The sequence below is a fragment of the Cherax quadricarinatus genome, unplaced genomic scaffold (assembly GCF_038502225.1).
Source record: "Cherax quadricarinatus isolate ZL_2023a unplaced genomic scaffold, ASM3850222v1 Contig43, whole genome shotgun sequence".
Classification (NCBI taxonomy): domain Eukaryota; kingdom Metazoa; phylum Arthropoda; class Malacostraca; order Decapoda; family Parastacidae; genus Cherax; species Cherax quadricarinatus.
The window spans coordinates 354,496-379,637 of NW_027195069.1; the positions used below are offsets into that span (position 1 = coordinate 354,496).

At 47.3% G+C, this 25,142-nt stretch overlaps 1 protein-coding gene across 1 annotated transcript in view; it reads left to right on the top strand.

The window, feature by feature from the left end:
• The window catches only part of LOC128692268 (mucin-22-like), a 136,241-nt gene that overhangs the window by 14,250 nt on the left and 96,849 nt on the right, over positions 1-25,142 (top strand). The window contains exon 2 of the mRNA XM_070079918.1: positions 15,118-15,391. Coding sequence (XP_069936019.1) covers positions 15,118-15,391 — 274 coding nt within the window. The remainder of the gene's footprint in view (positions 1-15,117; positions 15,392-25,142) is intronic.

The window sequence follows — 25,142 nt, forward strand, 5'->3', positions numbered from 1 at the left end:
GAAATTCAGTATTATTCAATAGTGCTTCAGGATTACAACTGGTAGGCTACTAACTAGAGAAATTAAAATTTAATAAATTTATTAAGTCTAGAGGTATATTATCAAATTAAATTAATCACAGCAATCAAAATAAAATCAATCTCTCGAGTTCAATATTATTGTGCTGAAAGCACATATCACATTTATAATTCTTAAGTACCGTCTGGTACATTAACATTTAATAAGATATTACAAATATGTACAAGTTTGTGTATGTGTGTAAGTGCTCTAAGTAGTTCGCTATGTCTCACGACTCGACTAGACTTAAACAAGTGACTGACAAAGTCCTCTAATAAACTAACTTCTTGACCGACTGGCAACCAGAACAGTCTGCTTGAACAATGAAAAGAATGCTAAGCCCAATAGCCATATAACAAGCGACTGCGACACAATCAGGATCAAGGAGATAATATAACGACACTAAGTAGGGACCATCAGCAGATCCTCCACAAAAGTTACAAAACTCCCATACTACTGAATCTAAGTTCAGCATAGGAAAAACCCGACTGTGACAATACACAGAAACCAGTACAAAATTAGGTCAGAAGCTATAGCTAAGGACCTGAGATGTTCAGAGTGTCTAAGCGACACACAACCTCAGTACAACGTCGAAAATCACTAAGTCTATACAATGTTCTGTGAACAGAGTTCTACAGAACTAACAAGAATAATGAGACAGACAATCTGTCCAACCACCAAGCGAGTCTAGAGCAGACTGAATACTTCACGAGAGGTGAGGACACCCCCCCCTCGATCACGTGATAGCCCCGTGGACAGCACAGCTCAGAAGCCGGCAGTATAACGAGCGACAAGCGATAATTACAGTAGTTTGACAATCAAGACTTGAACTGAGCACATATTATGTACATCCTAACAACATAAGCTACGTCAAATAACAATATAAGGCAATACATTTACGATTTAGCTATTATCGCAAATATAAGCAATATAAAATTCTATGAAAAGGTAATATACATTATATATATACATAATAATCATTGTAACCCATTCAGGGGTTGCAACAAGCGGCAACTATTGCCATCACCTGCACGCTGGTGTGTAGCGGCAGCTACTGCCATCACCTGCACGCTGGTGTGTAGCGGCAGCTACTGCCATCACCTGGACGCTGGTGTGTAGCGGCAGCTACTGCCATCACCTGCACGCTGGTGTGTAGCGGCACCTACTGCCATCACCTGCACGCTGGTGTGTAGCGGCAGCTGTTGCCATCACCTGCACGCTGGTGTGTAGCGGCAGCTACTGCCATCACCTGCACGCTGGTGTGTAGCGGCAACTACTGCCATCACCTGCACGCTGGTGTGTAGCGGCAGCTACTGCCATCACCTGCACGCTGGTGTGTAGCGGCAGCTACTGCCATCACCTGCACGCTGGTGTGTAGCGGCAGCTGCTGCTATCACCTGCAAGCTGGTGTGTAGCGGCAGCTACTGCCATCACCTGCACGCTGGTGTGTAGCGGCAACTACTGCCATCACCTGCACGCTGGTGTGTAGCGGCAGCTACTGCCATCACCTGCACGCTGGTGTGTAGTGGCAGCTACTGCCATCACCTGCACGCTGGTGTGTAGCGGCAGCTACTGCCATCACCTGCACGCTGGTGTGTAGCGGCAGTTACTGCCATCACCTGCACGCTGGTGTGTAGCGGCAGCTACTGCCATCACCTGCACGCTGGTGTGTAGCGGCAGCTGCTGCCATCACCTGCACGCTGGTGTGTAGCGGCAACTACTGCCATCACCTGCACGCTGGTGTGTAGTGGCAGCTACTGCCGTCACCTGCACGCTGGTGTGTAGCGGCAGCTGCTGCCATCACCTGCACGCTGGTGTGTAGCGGCAGCTACTGCCATCACCTGCACGCTGGTGTGTAGCGGCAGCTGCTGCCATCACCTGCACGCTGGTGTGTAGCGGCAGCTGCTGCCATCACCTGCACGCTGGTGTGTAGCGGCAGCTACTGCCATCACCTGCACGCTGGTGTGTAGCGGCAGCTACTGCCATCATCTGCACGCTGGTGTGTAGCGGCAGCTACTGCCATCACCTGCACGCTGGTGTGTAGCGGCAGCTACTGCCATCACCTGCACGCTGGTGTGTAGCGGCAGCTACTGCCATCACCTGCACGCTGGTGTGTAGCGGCAGCTACTGCCATCACCTGCACGCTGGTGTGTAGCGGCAGCTACTGCCATCACCTGCACGCTGCTGTGTAGTGGCAGCTACTGCCATCACCTGCACGCTGGTGTGTAGCGGCAGCTACTGCCATCACCTGCACGCTGGTGTGCAGCGGCAGCTACTGCCATCACCTGCACGCTGGTGTTAAGCGGCAGCTACTGCCATCACCTGCACGCTGGTGTGTAGCGGCAGCTACTGCCATCACCTGCACGCTGGTGTGTAGCGGCAGCTACTGCCATCACCTGCACGCTGGTGTGTAGCGGCAGCTACTGCCATCACCTGCACGCTAGTGTGTAGCGGCAGCTGCTGCCATCACCTGCACGCTGGTGTGTAGCGGCAACTACTGCCATCACCTGCACGCTGGTGTGTAGCGGCAACTACTGCCATCAACTGCACGCTGGTGTGTAGCGGCAACTACTGCCATCACCTGCACGCTGGTGTGTAGCGGCAGCTACTGCCATCACCTGCACGCTGGTGTATAGCGGCAACTACTGCCATCACCTGCACGCTGGTGTGTAGCGGCAACTACTGCCATCACCTGCACGCTGGTGTGTAGCGGCAGCTGCTGCCATCACCTGCACGCTGGTGTGTAGCGGCAGCTACTGCCATCACCTGCACGCTGGTGTGTAGCGGCAGCTACTGCCATCACCTGCACGCTGGTGTGTAGCGGCAGCTACTGCCATCACCTGCACGCTGGTGTGTAGCGGCAGCTACTGCCATCACCTGCACGCTGGTGTGTAGCGGCAGCTACTGCCATCACCTGCACGCTGGTGTGTAGCGGCAGCTGCTGCCATCACCTGCACGCTTGTGTGTAGCGGCAGCTACTGCCATCACCTGCACGCTGGTGTGTAGCGGCAGCTACTGCCATCACCTGCACGCTGGTGTGTAGCGGCAGCTGCTGCCATCACCTGCACGCTGGTGTGTAGCGGCAGCTACTGCCATCACCTGCACGCTGGTGTGTAGCGGCAGCTGCTGCCATCACGTGCACGCTGGTGTGTAGCGGCAGCTGCTGCCATCACCTGCACGCTGGTGTGTAGCGGCAACTACTGCCATCACCTGCACGCTGGTGTGTAGCGGCAGCTACTGCCATCACCTGCACGCTGGTGTGTAGCGGCAGCTACTGCCATCACCTGCACGCTGGTGTGTAGCAGCAGCTACTGCCATCACCTGCACGCTGGTGTGTAGCGGCAGCTACTGCCATCACCTGCACGCTGGTGTGTAGCGGCAACTACTGCCATCACCTGCACGCTGGTGTGTAGCGGCAGCTACTGCCATCACCTGCACGCTTGTGTGTAGCGGCAGCTACTGCCATCACCTGCACGCTGGTGTGTAGCGGCAGCTACTGCCATCACCTGCACGCTGGTGTGTAGCGGCAACTACTGCCATCACCTGCACGCTGGTGTGTAGCGGCAGCTACTGCCATCACCTGCACGCTGGTGTGTAGCGGCAGCTACTGCCATCACCTGCACGCTGGTGTGTAGCGGCAGCTACTGCCATCACCTGCACGCTGGTGTGTAGCGGCAGCTGCTGCCATCACCTGCACGCTGGTGTGTAGCGGCAGCTGCTGCCATCACCTGCACGCTGGTGTGTAGCGGCAGCTGCTGCCATCACCTGCACGCTGGTGTGTAGCGGCAGCTGCTGCCATCACCTGCCATCCATCTCACTCGCACTTCTACTGGCTGACATTTTTTTTTTACTGTGAGACATAAATTATCCAGAAACATTGTCCTAATGACTGATAAGTACTGGTACACTCCCTCCCTTCATCCCTCCCTTCATCCCTCCCTTCATCCCTCCCTTCATCCCTCCCTTCATCCCTCCCTTCATCCCTCCTTCATCACTCCCTTCATCCCTCCCTTCATCCTTCCCTTCATCCCTCCCTTCATCCCTCCCTTCATCCCTCCCTTCATCCCTCCCTTCATCCCTCCCTTCATCCTTCCCTTCATCCCTCCCTTCATCCCACCCATAATCCCTCCCTTCATCCCTCCCTTCATCCCTCCCTTCATCCCTCCCTTCATCCCTCCCTTCATCCCTCCCTTCATCCCTCCCTTCATCCCTCCCTTCATCCCTCCCTTCATCCCTCCCTTCATCCCTCCCTTCATCCCTCCCTTCATCCCTCCCTTCATCCCTCCCTTCATCCCTCCCTTCATCCCTCCCTTCATCCCTCCCTTCATCCTTCCCTTCATCCCTCCCATAATCCCTCCCTTCATCCCTCCCTTCATCCCACCCTTCATCCCTCCCTTCATCCCCCCTTCATCCCTCCCTTCATCCCTCCCTTCATCCTTCCCTTCATCCCTCCCTTCATCCCTCCCTTCATCCCTCCCTTCATCCCTCCCTTCATCCCTCCCTTCATCACTCCATTCATCACTCCCTTCATCCCTCCCATCATCCTTCCCTTCATCCCTCCCTTCATCACCCTGTTCATCCCTCCCTTCATCCCTCCTTTCATCACTCCCTTCATCACTCCATTCATCCCTCCCTTCATCCCTCTCTTCATCCCTCCCTTCATCCCTCCCTTCATCCCTCCCTTCATCACTCCCTTCATGACTCCTTTCATCACTCCCTTCATCCCTCCCATCATCCCTCCCTTCATCCCTCCCTTCATCCCTCCCTTCATCCCTCCCTTCATCACTCCCTTCATTACTCCTTTCATCACTCCCTTCATCACTCCCTTTATCCCTCTCTTCATCCCTCCCTTCATCCTTCCCTTCATCCCTCCCTTCATCCCTCCCTTCATCCGTCCCTTCATCCCTCCCTTCATCCCTCCCTTCATCCCTCCCTTCATCCCTCCCTTCATCCTTCCCTTCATCCCTCCCTTCATCACCCTGTTCATCCCTCCCTTCATCCCTCCTTTCATCACTCCCTTCATCACTCCATTCATCCCTCCCTTCATCCCTCTCTTCATCCCTCCCTTCATCCCTCCCTTCATCCCTCCCTTCATCACTCCCTTCATTACTCCTTTCATCACTCCCTTCATCACTCCCTTTATTCCTCTCTTCATCCCTCCCTTCATCCCTCCCTTCATCCCTCCCTTCATCACTCTGTTCATCCCTCCCTTCACCACTCTGTTCATCCCTCCCTTCATCCCTCCTTTCATCACTCCCTTCATCACTCCCTTCATCCCTCCCTTCATCCCTCCCTTCATCTCTCCCTTCATCCCTCCCATCATCCCTCCCTTCATCCCTCCCTTCATCACTCTCTTCATCCCTCCCTTCATCCCTCCCTTCATCCCTCCCTTCAACCCTCCCTTCGTCCCTCCCTTCATCCCTCCCTTCATCACTCCCTTCATCCCTCCCTTCATCCCTCCTTGATCCCTCCTTTCATCCCTCCCTTCATTCCTCTCTTCATCCCTCCCTCCATCACTCCCTTCATCCCTCCCTCCATCACTCCCTTCATCCCTTTCTTCATCACTCCCTTGATCCCTCCCTTTATCCCTCATTTCATCCCTCCCTTCATCCCTCCCTTCATCCCTCTCTTCATCCCTCCCTCCATCACTCCCTTCATCCCTCTTTCCATCACTCCATTCATCTCTTTCTTCATCACTCCCTCCATCACTCCCTTCATCCCTTTCTTCATCACTCCCTTCATCCCTCCCTTCATCCCTTCCTTCATCCGTCCCTTCATCCCTCCCTCCATCACTCCCTTCATCCCTTTCTTCATCACTCCCTTCATATCACCCTTCATCCCTCCCTTCATCCCTCCTTTTATCCCTCCCTCCATCACTCCCTTCATCCATTTCTTCATCACTCCCTTCATCCCTCCCTTCACCCCTCCCTTCATCACTCCCTTCATCCCTCCCTTCATCCCTTCCTTCATCCGTCCCTTCATCCCTCCCTCCATCACTCCCTTCATCCCTCCCTCCATGACTCCCTTCATCTCTTTCTTCATCAGTCCCTTCATCCCCCCTTCATCCCTCCCTTCATCACTCTATCCCTCCCTTCTTCAAATCTCTGTCCCAGATTTTCGCTTGGCCGACTTCATGGGACTGAAAAATGACCTGGGTGGGCTAAATTGGGATGTCCTGACTATGGGTCAGATAGGTGATCGTGGTTGCCAATATGACGTTTTTCAGAGCATAGTTCTAGCTGCCCAGACAACTTTTGTGCCGAGTAGGGAAATTAGATCTAACAAAAATGATCCCAAATGGATGAACAATAGATTAAAACATCTCACTGGTCAAAAGAGACACATATATAGGCGTATCGAAAGAGGGGATGGGCAGTTAAGAAATCAATATATTCAGTTAAAGAGAGAAATAAAAAAATGGAATAAGAAGAGCAAAAAGGGATTATGAGGCTAAGGTCGCAAGGGATTCGAAGACTAACCCAAAAGGGTTCTTTCAGGTATACAGAAGTAAGATTATCGAAAAGATAGGCCCACTTATGAGTAACTCAGGAAAACACTAGCAAAATTCCTGAAATAATAGATTATGTAGAACAGGATAATAAACTATGCACGATAGTGGTAACTAGTGACATGGTCCTCAGACAAATAGAGAAACTAAAACCTAACAAATCCCCAGGCCCTGATGAACTGTTTGCAAGGAATGTAAAGAGGAACTTAGCATACCTTTGGCTAATCTTTTTAACATATCACTACAAACTGGCATAGTGCCTGATATGTGGAAAATGGCAAATGTAATACCTATTTACAAGGCAGGTGACAGGTCCTTGGCTTCGAACTATAGGCCAATAAGCCTTACCTCCATAGTGGGAAAATTTATGGAATCAGTAATTGCCGAAGCAATTCGTAGCCATCTTGATAGGCACAAATTTATTAAATGAATCTCAACACGGTTTTACAAAGGGACGTTCCTGTCTTACGAATTTACTAACTTTCTTCACTAAGGTGTAAAGTAAAAGGACACAAGTGCAACTAATGTGACATTTTATTGTGGCAACGTTTCGCTCTCCAGGAGCTTTATCAAGCCATTACATTTTACTTTTTACTTTACATATTGTCGGTAATTCTACCAACTTTCTTCACTAAGGTGTGTGAGGAGGTAGATCATGGTAATGAATATGATATTATGTATATGGACTTCAGTAAGGCTTTCGATAAAGTTCCACACCAGAGGCTACTGAGGAAACTTAAGGCACACGGAATATGAGGAGAATTTTTTCCTGGGTAGAGGCATGGCTGACAAATAGGCAGCAGAGAGTTTGCATAAATGAGGAGAAATCAGAATGGGGGCACGTCACAAGCGGTGTTCCTCAGGGGTCAGTGTTGGGCCCGTTGTTGTTCACAATCTACATAAACGACATAGATGAGGGAATAAATAGCGACATAAGCAAATTTGCTGATGACACCAAAATAGGCCGTCCAATTTATTCTAATGAGGACATTAGAGCACTCCAGAATGATTCCAATAGACTGATGCAATGGTCGGAGAAGTGGCAGATGCAGTTTAATACAGACAAATGCAAAGTCCTAAATATTGGACAAGAAAATAACCATGCCACATATAAACTAAATAATGTAGATCTTAATATTAAGGATTGCAAAAAGGATTTAGGAGTTCTGGTTAGCAGTAATCTGAAACTAAGACAACAGTGCATTAGTGTTCGCAATAAAGCTAACAGAATCCTTGGCTTCATAGCAAAAAGTATAAATAATAGAAGTCCTCAGGTTGTTCTCCAGCTCTATATATCTTTGGTTAGGCCTCATTTAGACTATGCTGCACAGTTTTGGTCACCGTATTACAGAATGGATATAAATGCACTGGAAAACGTACAGAGCAGGATGACAAAGTTGATCCCATGTATCAGAATTCTTCCCTAAGATGATAGACTGAGGACCCTGAATCTGCACCCTCTAGACAGGCGTAGAATTAGGGGGGACATGACTGAGGTGTATAAATAGAAAACAGGAATTAATAAAGGGGATGTAAATAGCGTACTAAAAATATCTAACATAGACAGGACTCGCAGCAATGGCTTTAAATTGGAAAAAAATCAGATTCAGGAAGGATATAGGAAAGCACTGGTTTGGTAATAGAGTTGTGGATGAGTGGAATAAATTCTCGAGTACCGTCATAGCAGCTAAGACGTTGTGTAGTTTTAAAAATAGGTTAGACAAGTTCATGAGTGAGTGTGGGTGGGTGTGAGTTGGACCTGACTAGCTTGTGCTGGTAGATCGGATGCAGTGGCGTGTCTGACCTCACTAGGTCAAGGCATTGGCTTAAGCCGGTGGGGGAATTGGACCTGCCTCCCATGGGCCAGTAAGCCTTTTGCATTAGAACTGTACAAAATTCTAATGCTCTATTCATTCACGTGAGAGATTTTAACCATCCAATTGATTTTCAAAAAGTTGAGAAAGTTGCGTCAAGCAAGTCCATGGTCGACAGGAATATAATTGAATCTTGTTTCATAAAAGCAGTTTTGACAATAATATGAATATTTCCTTTGGTTTATATAAATTGGATTCATTTATAAATAATACAATTTAGGAAGAATTTAATGATACATTAGACAAGTAATAGATCTTAATTCTTGGGTAGAGTATTAGTTGGGTTGCACAGTCGGGTGTCGTCAGGCGTGTGTGAGGTGTAGTCTTGTTGTTGTGAAGTGATTGTGATGTGTAGTCTTGTTGTTTAGTTTCTTCCGGGGGTTGTTGTGACAGTGTCCCAGGATGCGACCCACACCAGTCGACTAACACCCAGGTACCCATTTTACTGATGGGGAACATAGACAACAGTCTCCAATGTTTCTACTCTTGGGAATCGAACCCACGTGTGATTAACCACCAGGCCACCAGATGTGTAGTCTTGTTGTTGTGACGTGATTGTGAGGTGTAGTCTTGTTGTTGTGACGTGATTGTGATGTGTAGTCTTGTTGTTGTGACGTGATTGTGAGTAGTCTTGTTGTGACGTGATTGTGAGTAGTCTTGTTGTTGTGACGTGATTGTGAGGTGTAGTCTTGTTGTTGTGACGTGATTGTGATGTGCAGTCTTGTTGTTGTGACGTGATTGTGAGGTGTAGTCTTGTTGTTGTGACGTGATTGTGAGGAGTAGTCTTGTTGTTGTGAGGTGATTATGAGGTGTAGTCCTGTTGTGGTGACGTGATTGTGAGGTGTAGTCTTGTTGTTGTGACGTGATTGTGATGTGTAGTCTTGTTGTTGTGACGTGATTGTGAGGTGTAGTCTTGTTGTTGTGACGTGATTGTGAGGAGTAGTCTTGTTGTGGTGACGTGATTGTGAGGTGTAGTCCTGTTGTGGTGACGTGATTGTGAGGTGTAGTCTTGTTGCTGTGACGTGATTGTGATGTGTAGTCTTGTTGTTGTGACGTGATTGTGAGGTGTAGTCTTGTTGTTGTGACGTGATTGTGATGTGTAGTCTTGTTGTTGTGGCGTGATTGTGATGTGTAGTCTTGTTGTTGTGGCGTGATTGTGATGTGTAGTCTTGTTGTTGTGGCGTGATTGTGATGTGTAGTCTTGTTGCTGTGACGTGATTGTGATGTGAAGTCTTGTTGTTGTGACGTGATTGTGATGTGTAGTCTTGTTGTTGTGACGTGATTGTGATGTGTAGTCTTGTTGTTGTGACGTGATTGTGATGTGTAGTCTTGTTGCTGTGACGTGATTGTGATGTGTAGTCTTGTTGTTGTGGCGTGATTGTGATGTGTAGTCTTGTTGTTGTGGCGTGATTGTGATGTGTAGTCTTGTTGCTGTGACGTGATTGTGATGTGAAGTCTTGTTGTTGTGACGTGATTGTGATGTGTAGTGGCTGTAGTTGTTGTGACGTGATTGTGATGTGAAGTCTTGTTGTTGTGACGTGATTGTGATGTGTAGTGACGTGATTGTGATGTTGTTGTTGTGGCGTGATTGTGATGTGTAGTCTTGTTGTTGTGGCGTGATTGTGATGTGTGTGACTGTGACGTGATTGTGATGTGAAGTCTTGTTGTTGTGACGTGATTGTGATGTGTAGTCTTGTTGTTGTGGCGTGATTGTGATGTGTAGTCTTGCTGTTGTGACGTGATTGTGAGGAGTAGTCTTGTTGTTGTGGCGTGATTGTGATGTGTAGTCTTGTTGCTGTGGCGTGATTGTGATGTGTAGTCTTGTTGTTGTGGCGTGATTGTGATGTGTAGTCTTGTTGTTGTGACGTGATTGTGATGTGTAGTCTTGTTGTTGTGACGTGATTGTGATGTGTAGTCTTGTTGTTGTGGCGTGATTGTGATGTGTAGTCTTGTTGCTGTGACGTGATTGTGATGTGTAGTCTTGTTGCTGTGACGTGATTGTGAGGAGTAGTCTTGTTGTTGTGACGTGATTGTGATGTGTAGTCTTGTTGCTGTGACGTGATTGTGATGTGTAGTCTTGTTGCTGTGACGTGATTGTGAGGAGTAGTCTTGTTGTTGTGGCGTGATTGTGATGTGTAGTCTTGTTGTTGTGGCGTGATTGTGATGTGTAGTCTTGTTGTTGTGGCGTGATTGTGATGTGTAGTCTTGTTGTTGTGACGTGATTGTGATGTGTAGTCTTGTTGTTGTGGCGTGATTGTGATGTGTAGTCTTGTTGTTGTGGCGTGATTGTGATGTGTAGTCTTGTTGTTGTGACGTGATTGTGAGGAGTAGTCTTGTTGTTGTGACGTGATTGTGAGGAGTAGTCTTGTTGTTGTGACGTGATTGTGAGGAGTAGTCTTGTTGTTGTGACGTGATTGTGAGGAGTAGTCTTGTTGTTGTGACGTGATTGTGAGGAGTAGTCTTGTTGTTGTGGCGTGATTGTGAGGAGTAGTCTTGTTGTTGTGACGTGATTGTGAGGAGTAGTCTTGTTGTTGTGACGTGATTGTGAGGAGTAGTCTTGTTGTTGTGGCGTGATTGTGATGTGTAGTCTTGTTGTTGTGGCGTGATTGTGAGGAGTAGTCTTGTTGTTGTGGCGTGATTGTGAGGAGTAGTCTTGTTGTTGTGACGTGATTGTGAGGAGTAGTCTTGTTGTTGTGACGTGATTGTGAGGAGTAGTCTTGTTGTTGTGACGTGATTGTGATGTGTAGTCTTGTTGTTGTGACGTGATTGTGAGGAGTAGTCTTGTTGTTGTGACGTGATTGTGAGGAGTAGTCTTGTTGTTGTGGCGTGATTGTGATATGTAGTCTTGTTGTTGTGGCGTGATTGTGAGGAGTAGTCTTGTTGTTGTGGCGTGATTGTGAGGAGTAGTCTTGTTGTTGTGACGTGATTGTGAGGAGTAGTCTTGTTGTTGTGACGTGATTGTGAGGAGTAGTCTTGTTGTTGTGACGTGATTGTGAGGAGTAGTCTTGTTGTTGTGACGTGATTGTGAGGAGTAGTCTTGTTGTTGTGACGTGATTGTGAGGTGTAGTCTTGTTGTTGTGACGTGATTGTGAGGTGTAGTCTTGTTGTTGTGACGTGATTGTGATGTGTAGTCTTGTTGTTGTGACGTGATTGTGATGTGTAGTCTTGTTGTTGTGGCGTGATTGTGATGTGTAGTCTTGTTGTTGTGACGTGATTGTGATGTGTAGTCTTGTTGTTGTGACGTGATTGTGATGTGTAGTCTTGTTGTTGTGACGTGATTGTGAGGTGTAGTCTTGTTGTTGTGACGTGATTGTGAGGTGTAGTCTTGTTGTTGTGACGTGATTGTGAGGTGTAGTCTTGTTGTTGTGACGTGATTGTGAGGTGTAGTCTTGTTGTTGTGACGTGATTGTGAGGAGTAGTCTTGTTGTTGTGACGTGATTGTGAGGAGTAGTCTTGTTGTTGTGACGTGATTGTGAGGTGTAGTCTTGTTGTTGTGACGTGATTGTGAGGTGTAGTCTTGTTGTTGTGACGTGATTGTGAGGTGTAATCTTGCCCTTATATGCATTCCTGTTGATGTTTTGTTATTTATAGTTCCTTGATAATGTGAGAAGCGACGAAAGCGCTTGGAATTTCACTATTTCTTCACAGTGGTTGTTATTTATGCATATATATATATATATATATATATATATATATATATATATATATATATATATATATATATATATATATATATATATATATATATATATATATATATATATATATATTGAACTTATTATAATTTGAAACAGACTGAAAGTTCGTACTCGGCTCAAAAACTAGGTATGGCCATCGGATATCCGCTTAGCCCATTATTCAGCAACTTATATATAGAATTCTATAAGACTAGAATCCTTCAAGATATCTTCCCTAGTAAAGCCATGTGGTTAGAGATCGTTATATTGATGAGTTCCTTCCTAGACTCCAATAGTTTAGTAGTCTCAATTAAGTTTACAACATTGCATGAAGAAGATAGTTTGTCTTCCCTAGATCTTATAATCCATCGTGTTAACATGAAATTTCAGTTTACAGTGTACAGGAAGTCAACCAATGTGTCGTCATATATTCATTATTATTCCTGGTATGAATCTGGGGTTAAAAGGAGTGTTTTCCTTACAGTGTTTATGAGAGCTTTACGTATTTGTAGCCTGGAATATTTTGATGACGAAATAAGATATTCAACGTAGCCACTAAAATGAGATATCCTGGGGATTATGTTGAGAAGGATTATTGGCAGCCAAGAAGTCTTTCTACGGGACTGAACCTAGGGAAGTGCCTTCCAGGAAAAATATACTGGTTTTGTCTTACAATGAGACCCTGGCCTGACTGCGTGATGCATTAAAAAAGCTCAATATATTGTCTTCAAGAACATCGGGACAGTGAAACGGAATTAGGAACGCACCATCCAGCATTGTTGGTGGTGTTTACAAGGTCCCATGCACACCATGCTCTCTTTTGTACGTCGGGCAGACAGGTAAACTACTCTGAAGAGTCAAATGTAATCTTTTCATCATGCATGTACTTGAAGATTGAGACACTTATGCAGCATATGGGAATCTTTATTCAGGAAACGTTTCGCCACACAGTGGCTTCATCAGTCCAATACAAAGAGGAAGGCGTAAGGAGAGGAGGAGAATGAGGTAATCAGTCCCTCAACCTGGAGTCGATGTGTTCAGTCCATCAATCTTGTAGAATGTACAGCATAGGGCCGTAGACGTGGCTTATATACTGTAGTGAGGTGACGTGAAGCAGATGGAGGCGGGGTCATAGTGGTACCATCCACTAGTCGAAGTAGGTCTTCGTCCAAAGGTTGAACAAGTGTTGAAGAATTCTTTGTAACAAGACCTCATGATCCTGCCGGCAGGATCATGGGGTCTTGTTACAAAGAATTCTTCAACACTTGTTCAACCTTTGGACGAAGACCTACTTCGACTAGTGGATGGTACCACTATGACCCCGCCTCCATCTGCTTCACGTCACCTCACTACAGTATATAAGCCACGTCTACGGCCCTATGCTGTACATTCTACAAGATTGATGGACTGAACACATCGACTCCAGGTTGAGGGACTGATTACCTCATTCTCCTCCTCTCCTTACGCCTTCCTCTTTGTATTGGACTGATGAAGCCACTGTGTGGCGAAACGTTTCCTGAATAAAGATTCCCATATGCTGCATAAGTGTCTCAATCTTCAACTTGTCGGTTTTTCAAACCATTCATCACAAATGCATGTACTTGCAATCAACCACCCGGGTGGACAGCAGCTAGTATAGAATTAGTGAGCGTGAGAGACGTCAAACAGGCTGGTTGCAAGTGAAGGTAACATAGAGACGGTTGCAGTGAAGTTTGTTTCCATCTGAGAAGGAGAGACATGTCTGCTGAATGACACGGATGATAAGATTTGTTCGATTTTTAACCCCAGAGAGTTAGCCACCCAGGATAACCCAGGGTAGGGAGGGTTAGCCATCCAAGATAACCCAGGGTACTGAGGGCTAGCCACCCAGAATAACCCGGGGGTAGGGAGGGTTAACCCAGGGTAGGGAGGATTAATCATCCAGGATAACCCATGGAAGTCAGTGCGTCATCGAGGACTGTCTGTTTTATTACCATCAGGGTCCTAAATTATTCTACACTGACAGAGTCAACAGTGAAAGATACGCAGTTGTCATTTATGTCAATAAATTGTAGCCTCAGAAACGATGTAATGACGGACGTGAGAGAGAGAGAGAGAGAGAGAGAGAGAGAGAGAGAGAGAGAGAGAGAGAGAGAGAGAGAGAGAGAGAGAGAGAGAGAGAGAGAGAGAGAGAGAGAGAGAGAGAGAGAGAGAGAGAGAGTGAAGCTGGTTATAGTTTCTTGAAGGAAGTAAACAGGCCTAACTTAGGAAGAATTTACAGACCTCAAAATCTAGAAAGCGCGTGTTCAAGTTTTATGAGAGGAAAATTTCGACGTATCTAGGTATGAAGATACTATGATAATGGCAGATATTATTATCATACAAACTGACTACAGCAATTTGACAGAAACTAGAATGTAGTGACTTTTTTTTTAGAAACGGTTCAGGATTGCTTTGTAAAACAAAATTTGAAATTAAGACACATGTGCAACATCTGGGTATCTTTATTGTAGACGTTTCGCCATCCAGTGGCTTTATCAATACAAATTCCAGGACATAACTGGAAGACAGTAGAACTATGTACAGAATCTCCACGACTACGGTGCTCTTCGCACCTACTGCTAGGTTGAGGGACTGATTACCTCATCTTCTGTACATAGTTCCCCTGTCTTCAAGTTATGTCCTGGAATCTGTATTGATAAAGCCACTGGATGGCGAAACGTCTACAATAAAGATACCCAGATGTTGCACATGTGTCTCAATTTCATCTTGTCGGTATTGTAAACTATACCTGAACAAAACAAAATTTGACAGAGGTAACTTACTTGGTTCTGGCGGCCTAGAAATCTCTGATAAGTAATCTTGGAGTCACTGAACAAGTGATCACAAATCTCTTAGTTTTAATATGCCACGGAAAGATCTCAGTAACAATATGAAAGTTAAAGTTATAGTGGGTGTTTGCTTGTTGAGGGACCACCTGCCTAGTGTAGTTACTGTGGTGATATGTGTTTCTTGATCCCAGGTCTACTGTGGCTGGCTGCGGCAACCTGCTGCTGCTGCAGCTGCTGCTCCTCACTAAGGTGGTCCAGCCTACAGCAGCACAGGTCAGCTTAGAAACCATAACTACTCCAGTAAGCAGTGTACCAGGCAACTCTCCTACCATGACTACCATATCTACCAGGGATGCCACATCTACCAGGGATGCCACATCTACCAGGGATGCCACATCTACCAGGGATGCCACATCTACCAGGGATGCCACATCTACCAGGGATACCACATCTACCACTGAACAAGTTAGTATACTTACTCTCAGTGCCACATCTAACAGGGATACCACATCTACCAGGGATGCCACATCTACCAGGGATACCACATCTACCACTGAACAAGTTAGTAGACTTACTATCAGTGCCACATCTGACAGGGATACCACATCTACCAGGGATGCCACATCTACCAGGGATGCCACCTCTACCAGGGATATCACATCTACCACTGAACAAGTTAGTGGACTTACTATCAGTGCAACATCTAACAGGGATACCACATCTAAAAGGGATGCCACATCTACCAGGCATGCCACCTCTTCCAGGGATACCACATCTACCACTGAACAAGTTAGTAGATTTACTCTCAGTGCCACATCTAACAGGGATACCACATCTACCAGGGATGCCACATCTACCAGGGATACCACATCTACCACTGAACAAGTTAGTAGACTTACTATCAGTGCCAGACCTAACAGGAATGTCACACCTACCAGGGATACCACATCTACCAGGGATACCACATCCACCAGGGATACAACATCTACCAGGGATGCCACCCTTTCCAAGAATACCACATCTATCAGGGATACAACAACTATCAGGAATGCCCCACCTACCATGAATGCGACATCAACCAGGGAAACCACGTCTACCATGGATACCACAACTACCAGGGATATCACATCTACAACTGAACAAGTTAGTAGACATACTATCAGTTCTACATCTACCAGCGATACCACATCTACCAGGGTTGCCCCATCTACCATGGATGCCATATCTACCAGGGATAAAACATCCATCAGGGATACCACATCTACCAGGGATACTACATTTGCCATGCATACCACATCTACCTTGGATACCACATTTACCTTGGATACCACATTTACCATGGATACCACACCTACCATGGATACCACATTTACCAGGGATACCACATTTACCAGGGATACCACATTTACCATGGATACCACATCTACCACTAAACAAGTTAGTAAACATACCATCAGTACCCAGTTTAACAGTGTAGTGTTTAACAACATATTGTTAGTTCTTAGTTGCAACGATTGTGTGTGTGTGTGTGTGTGTGTGTGTGTGTGTGTGTGTATGTGTGTGTGTGTATGTGTGTGTATGTGTGTGTGTGTGTGTGTGTGTATGTGTGTGTGTGTGTGTGTGTGTGTGTGTGTGTGTGTGTGTGTGTGTGTGTGTGTGTGTGTGTATGTGTGTGTGTGTGTGTATGTGTGTGTGTGTATGTGTGTGTGTGTAAGTGTGTGTGTTTGTGTGTGTGTGTGTGTGTGTGTGTGTGTGTGTGTGTGTGTGTGTGTGTGTGTGTGTGTGAGTGTGTGTGTGTGTGAGTGTGTGTATGTGTGTGCGTGTATGTATGTGTGTGTGTATGTGTGTGTGTGTGTGTGTGTACTCACCTAATTGTGGTTGCAGGGGTCGAGACTCAGCTCCTGGCCCCGCCTCTTCACTGATCGCTACTGGGTCCTCTCTCTGCTTCCTGAGCTTTGTCATACCTCTTCTTAAAACTATGTATGGTTCCTGCCTCCACTACTTCACTTGCTAGGCTATTCCACTTCCTGACAACTCTATGACTGAAGAAACACTTCCTAACGTCCCTGTGACTCGTCTGAGTCTTCAGCTTCCAGTTGTGACCCCTTGTCCCTGTGTCCCCTCTCTGGAACATCCTATCTCTGTCCACCATGTCTATTCCCCGCAGTATCTTGTATGTCGTTATCATGTCTCCCCTGACCCTTCTGTCCTCCAGTGTCGTCAGTCAGATTTCCCTTAACCTTTCCTCGTACGACATTCCCTTGAGCTCTGGGACTAGCCTTGTTGCAAACCTTTGTACTTTCTCTAACTTCCTGACGTGCTTGACCAGGTGTGGGTTCCAGACTGGTGCTGCATACTCCAGTATGGGCCTAACATACACAGTGTACAGTGTCTTGAACGATTCCTTATTAAGGTATCGGAACGCTATTCTCAGGTTTGCCAGGCGCCCGTATGCTGCAGCAGTTATTTGGTTGATGTGTGCCTCCGGTGATGTGCTCGGTGTTATGGTCACCCCAAGGTCTTTCTCCCTGAGTGAGGTCTGTAGTCTTTGTCCACCTAGCCTATACTCTGTCTGCGGTCTTCTTTGCCCCTCCCCAATCTTCATGACTTTGCATTTGGCTGGATTGAATTCGAGAAGCCAGTTACTGGACCACATGTCCAGCCTGTCCAGGTCTCTTTGCAGTCCAGCCTCATCCTCGTCCGATTTAATTCTTCTCATCAACTTCACGTCATCTGCGAACAGGGACACTTCAGAGTCTATTCCTTCCATCATGTCGTTCACATATATCAAAAATAGCACTGGTCCTAGAACTGACCCCTGTGGGACCCCGCTCGTAACAGGCGCCCACTGTGATACCTCTTCACGTACCATGACTCGTTGCTGCCTCCCTGTCAGGTATTCCCTTATCCATTGCAGTGCCCTCCCTTTTACATGCGCCTGATCCTCCAGCTTCTGCACTAATCTCTTGTGGGGAACTGTGTCAAAGGCCTTCCTGCAGTCTAGGAAAACGCAATCTACCCACCCCTCTCTCTCGTGTGTGTGTGTACTCACCTAATTGTACTCACCTAATTGTCGTTGCAGGGGTCGATACTCAGCTCCTGGCCCCGCCTCTTCACTGATCGCTACTGGATCCTCTCTCTCTCTGCTTCCTGAGCTTTGTCATACCTCTTCTTAAAACTATGTATGGTTCCTGCCTCCACTACTTCACTTGCTAGGCTATTCCACTTCCTGACAACTCTATGACTGAAGAAATACTTCCTAACGTCCCTGTGACTCGTCTGAGTCTTCAGCTTCCAGTTGTGACCCCTTGTCCCTGTGTCCCCTCTCTGGAACATCCTATCTCTGTCCACCTTGTCTATTCCCCGCATTATCTTGTAAATCGTTATCATGTCTCCCCTGACCCTTCTGTCCTCCAGTGTCGTCAGTCCGATTTCCCTTAACCTTTCCTCGTACGACATTCCCTTGAGCTCTGGGACTAGCCTTGTTGGAAACCTTTGTACTTTCTCTAACTTCTTGACGTGCTTGACCAGGTGTGGGTTCCAGACTGGTGCTGCATACTCCAGTATGGGCCTACCGTACACAGTGTACAGTGTCTTGAACGATTCCTTATTAAGGTATCGGAACGCTATTCTCAGGTTTGCCAGGCGCCCGTATGCTGCAGCGGTTATTTGGTTGATGTGTGCCTCCGGTGATGTGCTCGGTGTTATGGTCACCCCAAGGTCTTTCTTCCTGAGTGAGGTCTGTAGTCTTTGTCCACCTAGCCTATACTCTGTCTGCGGTCTTCTTTGCCCCTCCCCAATCTTCATGACTTTGCATTTGGCTGGATTTAATTCGAGAAGCCAGTTACTGGACCACATGTCCAGCCTGTCCAGGTCTCTTTGCAGTCCAGCCTCATCCTCGTCCGATTTAATTCTTCTCATCAACTTCACGTCATCTGCGAACAGGGACACTTCAGAGTCTATTCCTTCCATCATGTCGTTCACATATATCAAAAATAGCACTGGTCCTAGAACTGACCCCTGTGGGACCCCGCTCGTAACAGGCGCCCACTGTGATACCTCTTCACGTACCATGACTCGTTGCTGCCTCCCTGTCAGGTATTCCCTTATCCATTGCAGTGCCCTCCCTTTTACATGCGCCTGATCCTCCAGCTTCTGCACTAATCTCTTGTGGGGAACTGTGTCAAAGGCCTTCCTGCAGTCTAGGAAAACGCAATCTACCCACCCCTCTCTCTCGTGTGTGTGTGTACTCACCTAATTGTACTCACCTAATTGTCGTTGCAGGGGTCGATACTCAGCTCCTGGCCCCGCCTCTTCACTGATCGCTACTAGATCCTCTCTCTCTCTGCTTCCTGAGCTTTGTCATACCTCTTCTTAAAACTATGTATGGTTCCTGCCTCCACTACTTCACTTGCTAGGCTATTCCACTTCCTGACAACTCTATGACTGAAGAAATACTTCCTAACGTCCCTGTGACTCGTCTGAGTCTTCAGCTTCCAGTTGTGACCCCTTGTCCCTGTGTCCCCTCTCTGGAACATCCTATCTCTGTCCACCTTGTCTATTCCCCGCAGTATCTTGTAAGTCGTTATCATGTCTCCCCTGACCCTTCTGTCCTCCAGTGTCGTCAGTCCGATTTCCCTTAACCTTTCCTCGTACGACATTCCCTTGAGCTCTGGGACTAGCCTTGTTGGAAACCTTTGTACTTTCTCTAACTTCTTGACGTGCTTGACCAGGTGTGGGTTCCAGACTGGTGCTGCATACTCCAGTATGGGCCTAACATACACAGTGTACAGTGTCTTGAACGATTCCTTATTAAGGTATCGGAACGCTATTCTCAGGTTTGCCAGGCGCCCGTATGCTGCAGCGGTTATTTGGTTGATGTGTGCCTCCGGTGATGTGCTCGGTGTTATGGTCACCCCAAGGTCTTTCTCCCTGAGTGAGGTCTGTAGTCTTTGTCCACCTAGCCTATACTCTGTCTGCGGTCTTCTTTGCCCCTCCCCAATCTTCATGACTTTGCATTTGGCTGGATTGAATTCGAGAAGCCAGTTGCTGGACCACATGTCCAGCCTGTCCAGGTCTCTTTGCAGTCCTGCCTCATCCTCGTCCGATTTAATTCTTCTCATCAACTTCACGTTATCTGCAAACAGGGACACTTCAGAGTCTATTCCTTCCATCATGTCGTTCACATATATCAAAAATAGCACTGGTGCTAGAACTGACCCCTGTGGGACCCCGCTCGTAACAGGCGCCCACTGTGATACCTCTTCACGTTCCATGACTCGTTGCTGCCTCCCTGTCAGGTATTCCCTTATCCATTGCAGTGCCCTCCCTTTTACGTCCGCCTGATCTTCCAGCTTCTGCACTAATCTCTTGTGGGGAACTGTCAAAGGCCTTCCTGCAGTCTAGGAAAACGCAATCTACCCACCCCTCTCTCTCGTGTCTTACTTCTGTTACCTTGTCATAAAACTCCAAGAGGTTTGTGATGCAAGATTTGCCTTCCATGAACCCATCCTGGTTTTCATTTATAATCTTGTTCCTTTCCAGGTGTTCGACCACTCTCCTCCTGATAATCTTCTCCATGACTTTGCACACAATACGTGTCAGAGACACAGGTCTGTAGTTTAGTGCCTCGTTTCTGTTTCCTTTCTTAAATATGGGGACTACATTAGCTGTCTTCCATTTCTCAGGTGGTTGCCCAGTTTCAAGGGATGTGTTGAAGATTGTGGTTAGAGGCACGCACAGCATCTCTGCTCCTTCTCTAAGGACCCATGGGGAGATGTTGTCCGGTCCCATCGCCTTTGAGGTGTCAAGGTCACTTAAGAGCTTCTTCACCTGTGTGTGCGTGTGTGTGTGTGTGCGTGCGTATGTGTGTGTGTGTGTGTGTGTGTGTGTGTGTGTGTGTGTGTGTGTGTGTGTGTGTGTGTGCGTGTGTGTGTGTGTGTGTATATGTGTGTGTGTGTGTGTGTGTGTGTGTGTGTGTGAGTGTGTGTGTGTGTGTGTGTGTGTGTGTGTGTGTGTGTGTGTGTGTGTGTGTGTGTGTGTGTGTGTGTGTGAGCATGTGTGTATGCGTGTATGTGTGTGAGTGTGTGTGCGTGTGTGTGTGTGTGGGTGTGTGTGTGTGTGTGCGTATGTACTCACCTAATTGTACTCACCTAATTGTGGTTGCAGGGGTCGAGACTCAGCTCCTGGCCCCGCCTCTTCACTGATCGCTACTGGATCCTCTCTCTCTCTGCTTCCTGAGCTTTGTCATACCTCTTCTTAAAACTATGTATGGTTCCTGCCTCCACTACTTCACTTGCTAGGCTATTCCACTTGCTGACAACTCTATGACTGAAGAAATACTTCCTAACGTCCCTGTGACTCGTCTGAGTCTTCAGCTTCCAGTTGTGACCCCTTGTCCCTGTGTCCCCTCTCTGGAACATCCTATCTCTGTCCACCTTATCTATTCCCCGCAGTATCTTGTATGTCGTTATCATGTCTCCCCTGACCCTTCTGTCCTCCAGTGTCGTCAGTCCGATTTCCCTTAACCTTTCCTCGTACGACATTCCCTTGAGCTCTGGGACTAGCCTTGTTGCAAACCTTTGTACTTTCTCTAACTTCTTGACGTGCTTGACCAGGTGTGGGTTCCAGACTGGTGCTGCATACTCCAGTATGGGCCTAACATACACAGTGTACAGTGTCTTGAACGATTCCTTATTGAGGTATCGGAACGCTATTCTCAGGTTTGCCAGGCGCCCGTATGCTGCAGCGGTTATTTGGTTGATGTGTGCCTCCGGTGATGTACTCGGTGTTATGGTCACCCCAAGGTCTTTCTCCCTGAGTGAGGTCTGTAGTCTTTGTCCACCTAGCCTATATTCTGTCTGCGGTCTTCTTTGCCCCTCCCCAATCTTCATGACTTTGCATTTGGCTGGATTGAATTCGAGGAGCCAGTTACTGGACCACATGTCCAGCCTCTCCAGGTCTCTTTGCAGTCCTGCCTCATCCTCGTCCGATTTAATTCTTCTCATCAACTTCACGTCATCTGCGAACAGGGACACTTCAGAGTCTATTCCTTCCATCATGTCGTTCACATATATCAAAAATAGCACTGGTCCTAGAACTGACCCCTGTGGGACCCCGCTCGTAACAGGCGCCCACTGTGATACCTCTTCACGTACCATGACTCGTTGCTGCCTCCCTGTCAGGTATTCCCTTATCCATTGCAGTGCCCTTCCTTTTATGTGTGCCTGATCCTCCAGCTTCTGCACTAATCTCTTGTGGGGAACTGTGTCAAAGGCCTTCCTGCAGTCTAGGAAAACGCAATCTACCCAACCCTCTCTCTCGTGTCTTACTTCTGTTACCTTGTCATAAAACTCCAGGAGGTTTGTGATACAAGATTTGCCTTCCATGAACCCATGCTGGTTTTCATTTATAATCTTGTTCCTTTCCAGGTGTTCGACCACTCTCCTCCTGATAATCTTCTCCATGACTTTGCACACAATACATGTCAGAGACACAGGTCTGTAGTTTAGTGCCTCGTTTCTGTTTCCTTTCTTAAATATGGGGACTACATTAGCTGTCTTCCATTTCTCAGGTAGTTGCCCAGTTTCAAGGGATGTGTTGAAGATTGTGGTTAGAGGCACACACAGCATCTCTGCTCCTTCTCTAAGGACCCATGGGGAGATGTTGTCCGGTCCCATCGCCTTTGAGGTGTCAAGGTCACTTAAGAGCTTCTTCACCTCCTCCTCAGTTGTTCGTATGTCATCCAACACTTGTTGGTATATTCCCTCTTGATGTTCCCTTCTGTGCTGTCTTCCCACAGCCCTTCCTGTCTCTACTGTAAAAACTTCCTTAAATCTCCTGTTCAGCTCCTCACATACCTCCTGATCATTTCTTGTGAGTTCTCCACCTTCTGTCCTTAATCTGATCACCTGGTCTTTGACTGTTGTCTTCCTCCTGATGTGGCTATACAACAGTTTCGGGTCAGTCTTGATTCTCGATGCTATGTCATTTTCATACTGTCGCTGGGCCTCCCTCCTTACCTGTGCGTACTCATTCCTGGCTCTGCGACTGATCTCCCTATTTTCGTGTGTTCTCTGCCTTCTGTACTTTTTCCATTCTCTATTGCACTTTGTTTTTGCCTCCTTACACCGTCGGGTAAACCAGGGGCTTGTTCTGGTCTTCCCGTTGTTACTGTTGCCCTTGGGAATGAACCTTTCCACTGCCTCCTTGCATTTTGTTGCTACATATTCCATCATTTCATTTACTGGCTTTCCTGCCAGTTCTCTGTCCCACTGGACCTCCCGCATGAAGTTCTTCAACCCTATGTAGTCCCCTCTTTTATAGTCAGGCTTTTCCCATTCTACTCCTGTTATTCTCTCCACTTGCAGCTCTACTATGTATTCAAAGCACAGAACCACGTGGTCGCTAGCTCCTAGGGGACTCTCATACTTGATATCCTCAATGTCTGAGCTGCCCAGGGTGAACACAAGGTCCAATCTTGCTGGTTCATCCTCCCCTCTCACTCTGGTAGTGTCCTTAACATGTTGGTGCATGAGGTTTTCCAGCACCACGTCCAACATCCTGGCTCTCCATGTTTCGGGACCCCCATGTGGCTCCAGGTTTTCCCAGTCAATCTCCCTGTGGTTGAAATCCCCCATAACCAGCAACTTTGCTCTGCTGGAGTGAGCTCTTCTTGCCACCTCAGCAAGTGTGTCCACCATTGCTCTGTTGCTCTCTTCATATTCCTCTCTTGGCCTCCTGCAGTTCTGTGGTGGATTATACATCACTGCAATGACCACTTTGTGTTCCCCAGACTGAAGTGTACCTGCTATGTAGTCTCTTTCTCCTGTCTCATCTATTCCTTCCATTTTCTCGAATTTCCATCTGTTTTTTACGAGCAGAGCAACCCCACCTCCCCCCCTACCCCTTCTATCTTTCCTCATGATCTGGTATCCTTGTGGGAAGATTGCATCTGTTATTGTCTCCATGAGTTTTGTTTCTGTAACTGCTATGATGTCTGGGGACTTCTCATTGATTCTTTCTTGCCATTCCTCATGTTTATTCGTTAATCCATCTGCATTTGTGTACCAAACCTTCAACTTCTGTTCTAATACTGTAACTGTGGTGCGGGGGGTGGAAACAGAGGGATCGGTGTGTGATGGTTGGTTTGGAATGTTCAGTTGCCTTGGGGGTGTCGTGGCTGGAGTCCTTCTGCAGGTGTTTCTGGGGGGTGCGCTTGTCCTTCCATTTGATCCTGGGTTATTCTGCTCTCCTTTTTCATTTCCTCCCATTTCTCCTTTCGTTTTTGAACTCTCTCTTTCATTGTCTTCCTTTCGTCCTGTGTTCTGTCTCGGTCGAGGTACACACTCCGGAACTCCTGCTTGCCTCTCAGCCGTGCTTTCTCCTGCAGGATCATGGTTCGGGTTGATTCTGCCTTGAAAATTACTTTGAGAGGCCGATTCCTTTTCTTTGTGAACCACCCAATTCTCCGAAAATTTGCCACCTGGGTCATGTCCCCCTCGCCTATCACCTTCATGATGTCTTCAATCGCTTTTTTCTCCTCCTGCTTTCTTTCATCATAAGTTTCCCCTTTAGCTTCGTCTAGCCCATAGACAAACACGGATCTCTCCCTTTCCACCTCCCACTGTGACTCCCATTGCATCCTCTGATGTGTTTTAGTTCCTTCCCGTGGAGTGTTCCTTCCTTCAGTCCCTTCCCTCGTTATGGCCCCTATGCTTCTTGGTTTATCCTTCCTGCTCACTTGCTCCTGGCCCCCACAGGTATCTGGTAAGGTCCTTGCACATGTCCTAGTTCCATCAATGTCTTCCAACCTCTCTTTCTGTCCTAGAGTGCTCCCTGTCTTTGTTTTGGCCCCATGTGGGTTTGACAGGACCTCTGCATACAGTTTAGTTTCCATGCTTCCTTCGGACCTGTTGTCTGTGTTCGATGTAGCCATTGCCGATGCTACTTCTGTAATATCTTTGTCTCTGTGCTGTTTCAGATGTCTCAGCTCCTCTTCTAATCTCTCTATCTTGATTTCTGCTGCTGTGGCCTGTTGCTTCCACCTTCTGCATTCTGCTGCTAACCTCTCTTCCATCTTCCTTTCCAGCTCATCTAGTCTCCTTCCCCAGTCTTCCTCCCTTTTTTTGAGCTCTATCTCCCATTCCTCCCTCTCAGATTCGTCCTTGGAGCCCCTTGTCCTCATCCTGGTTAGGGGGAGGGGAATAGACGGTTA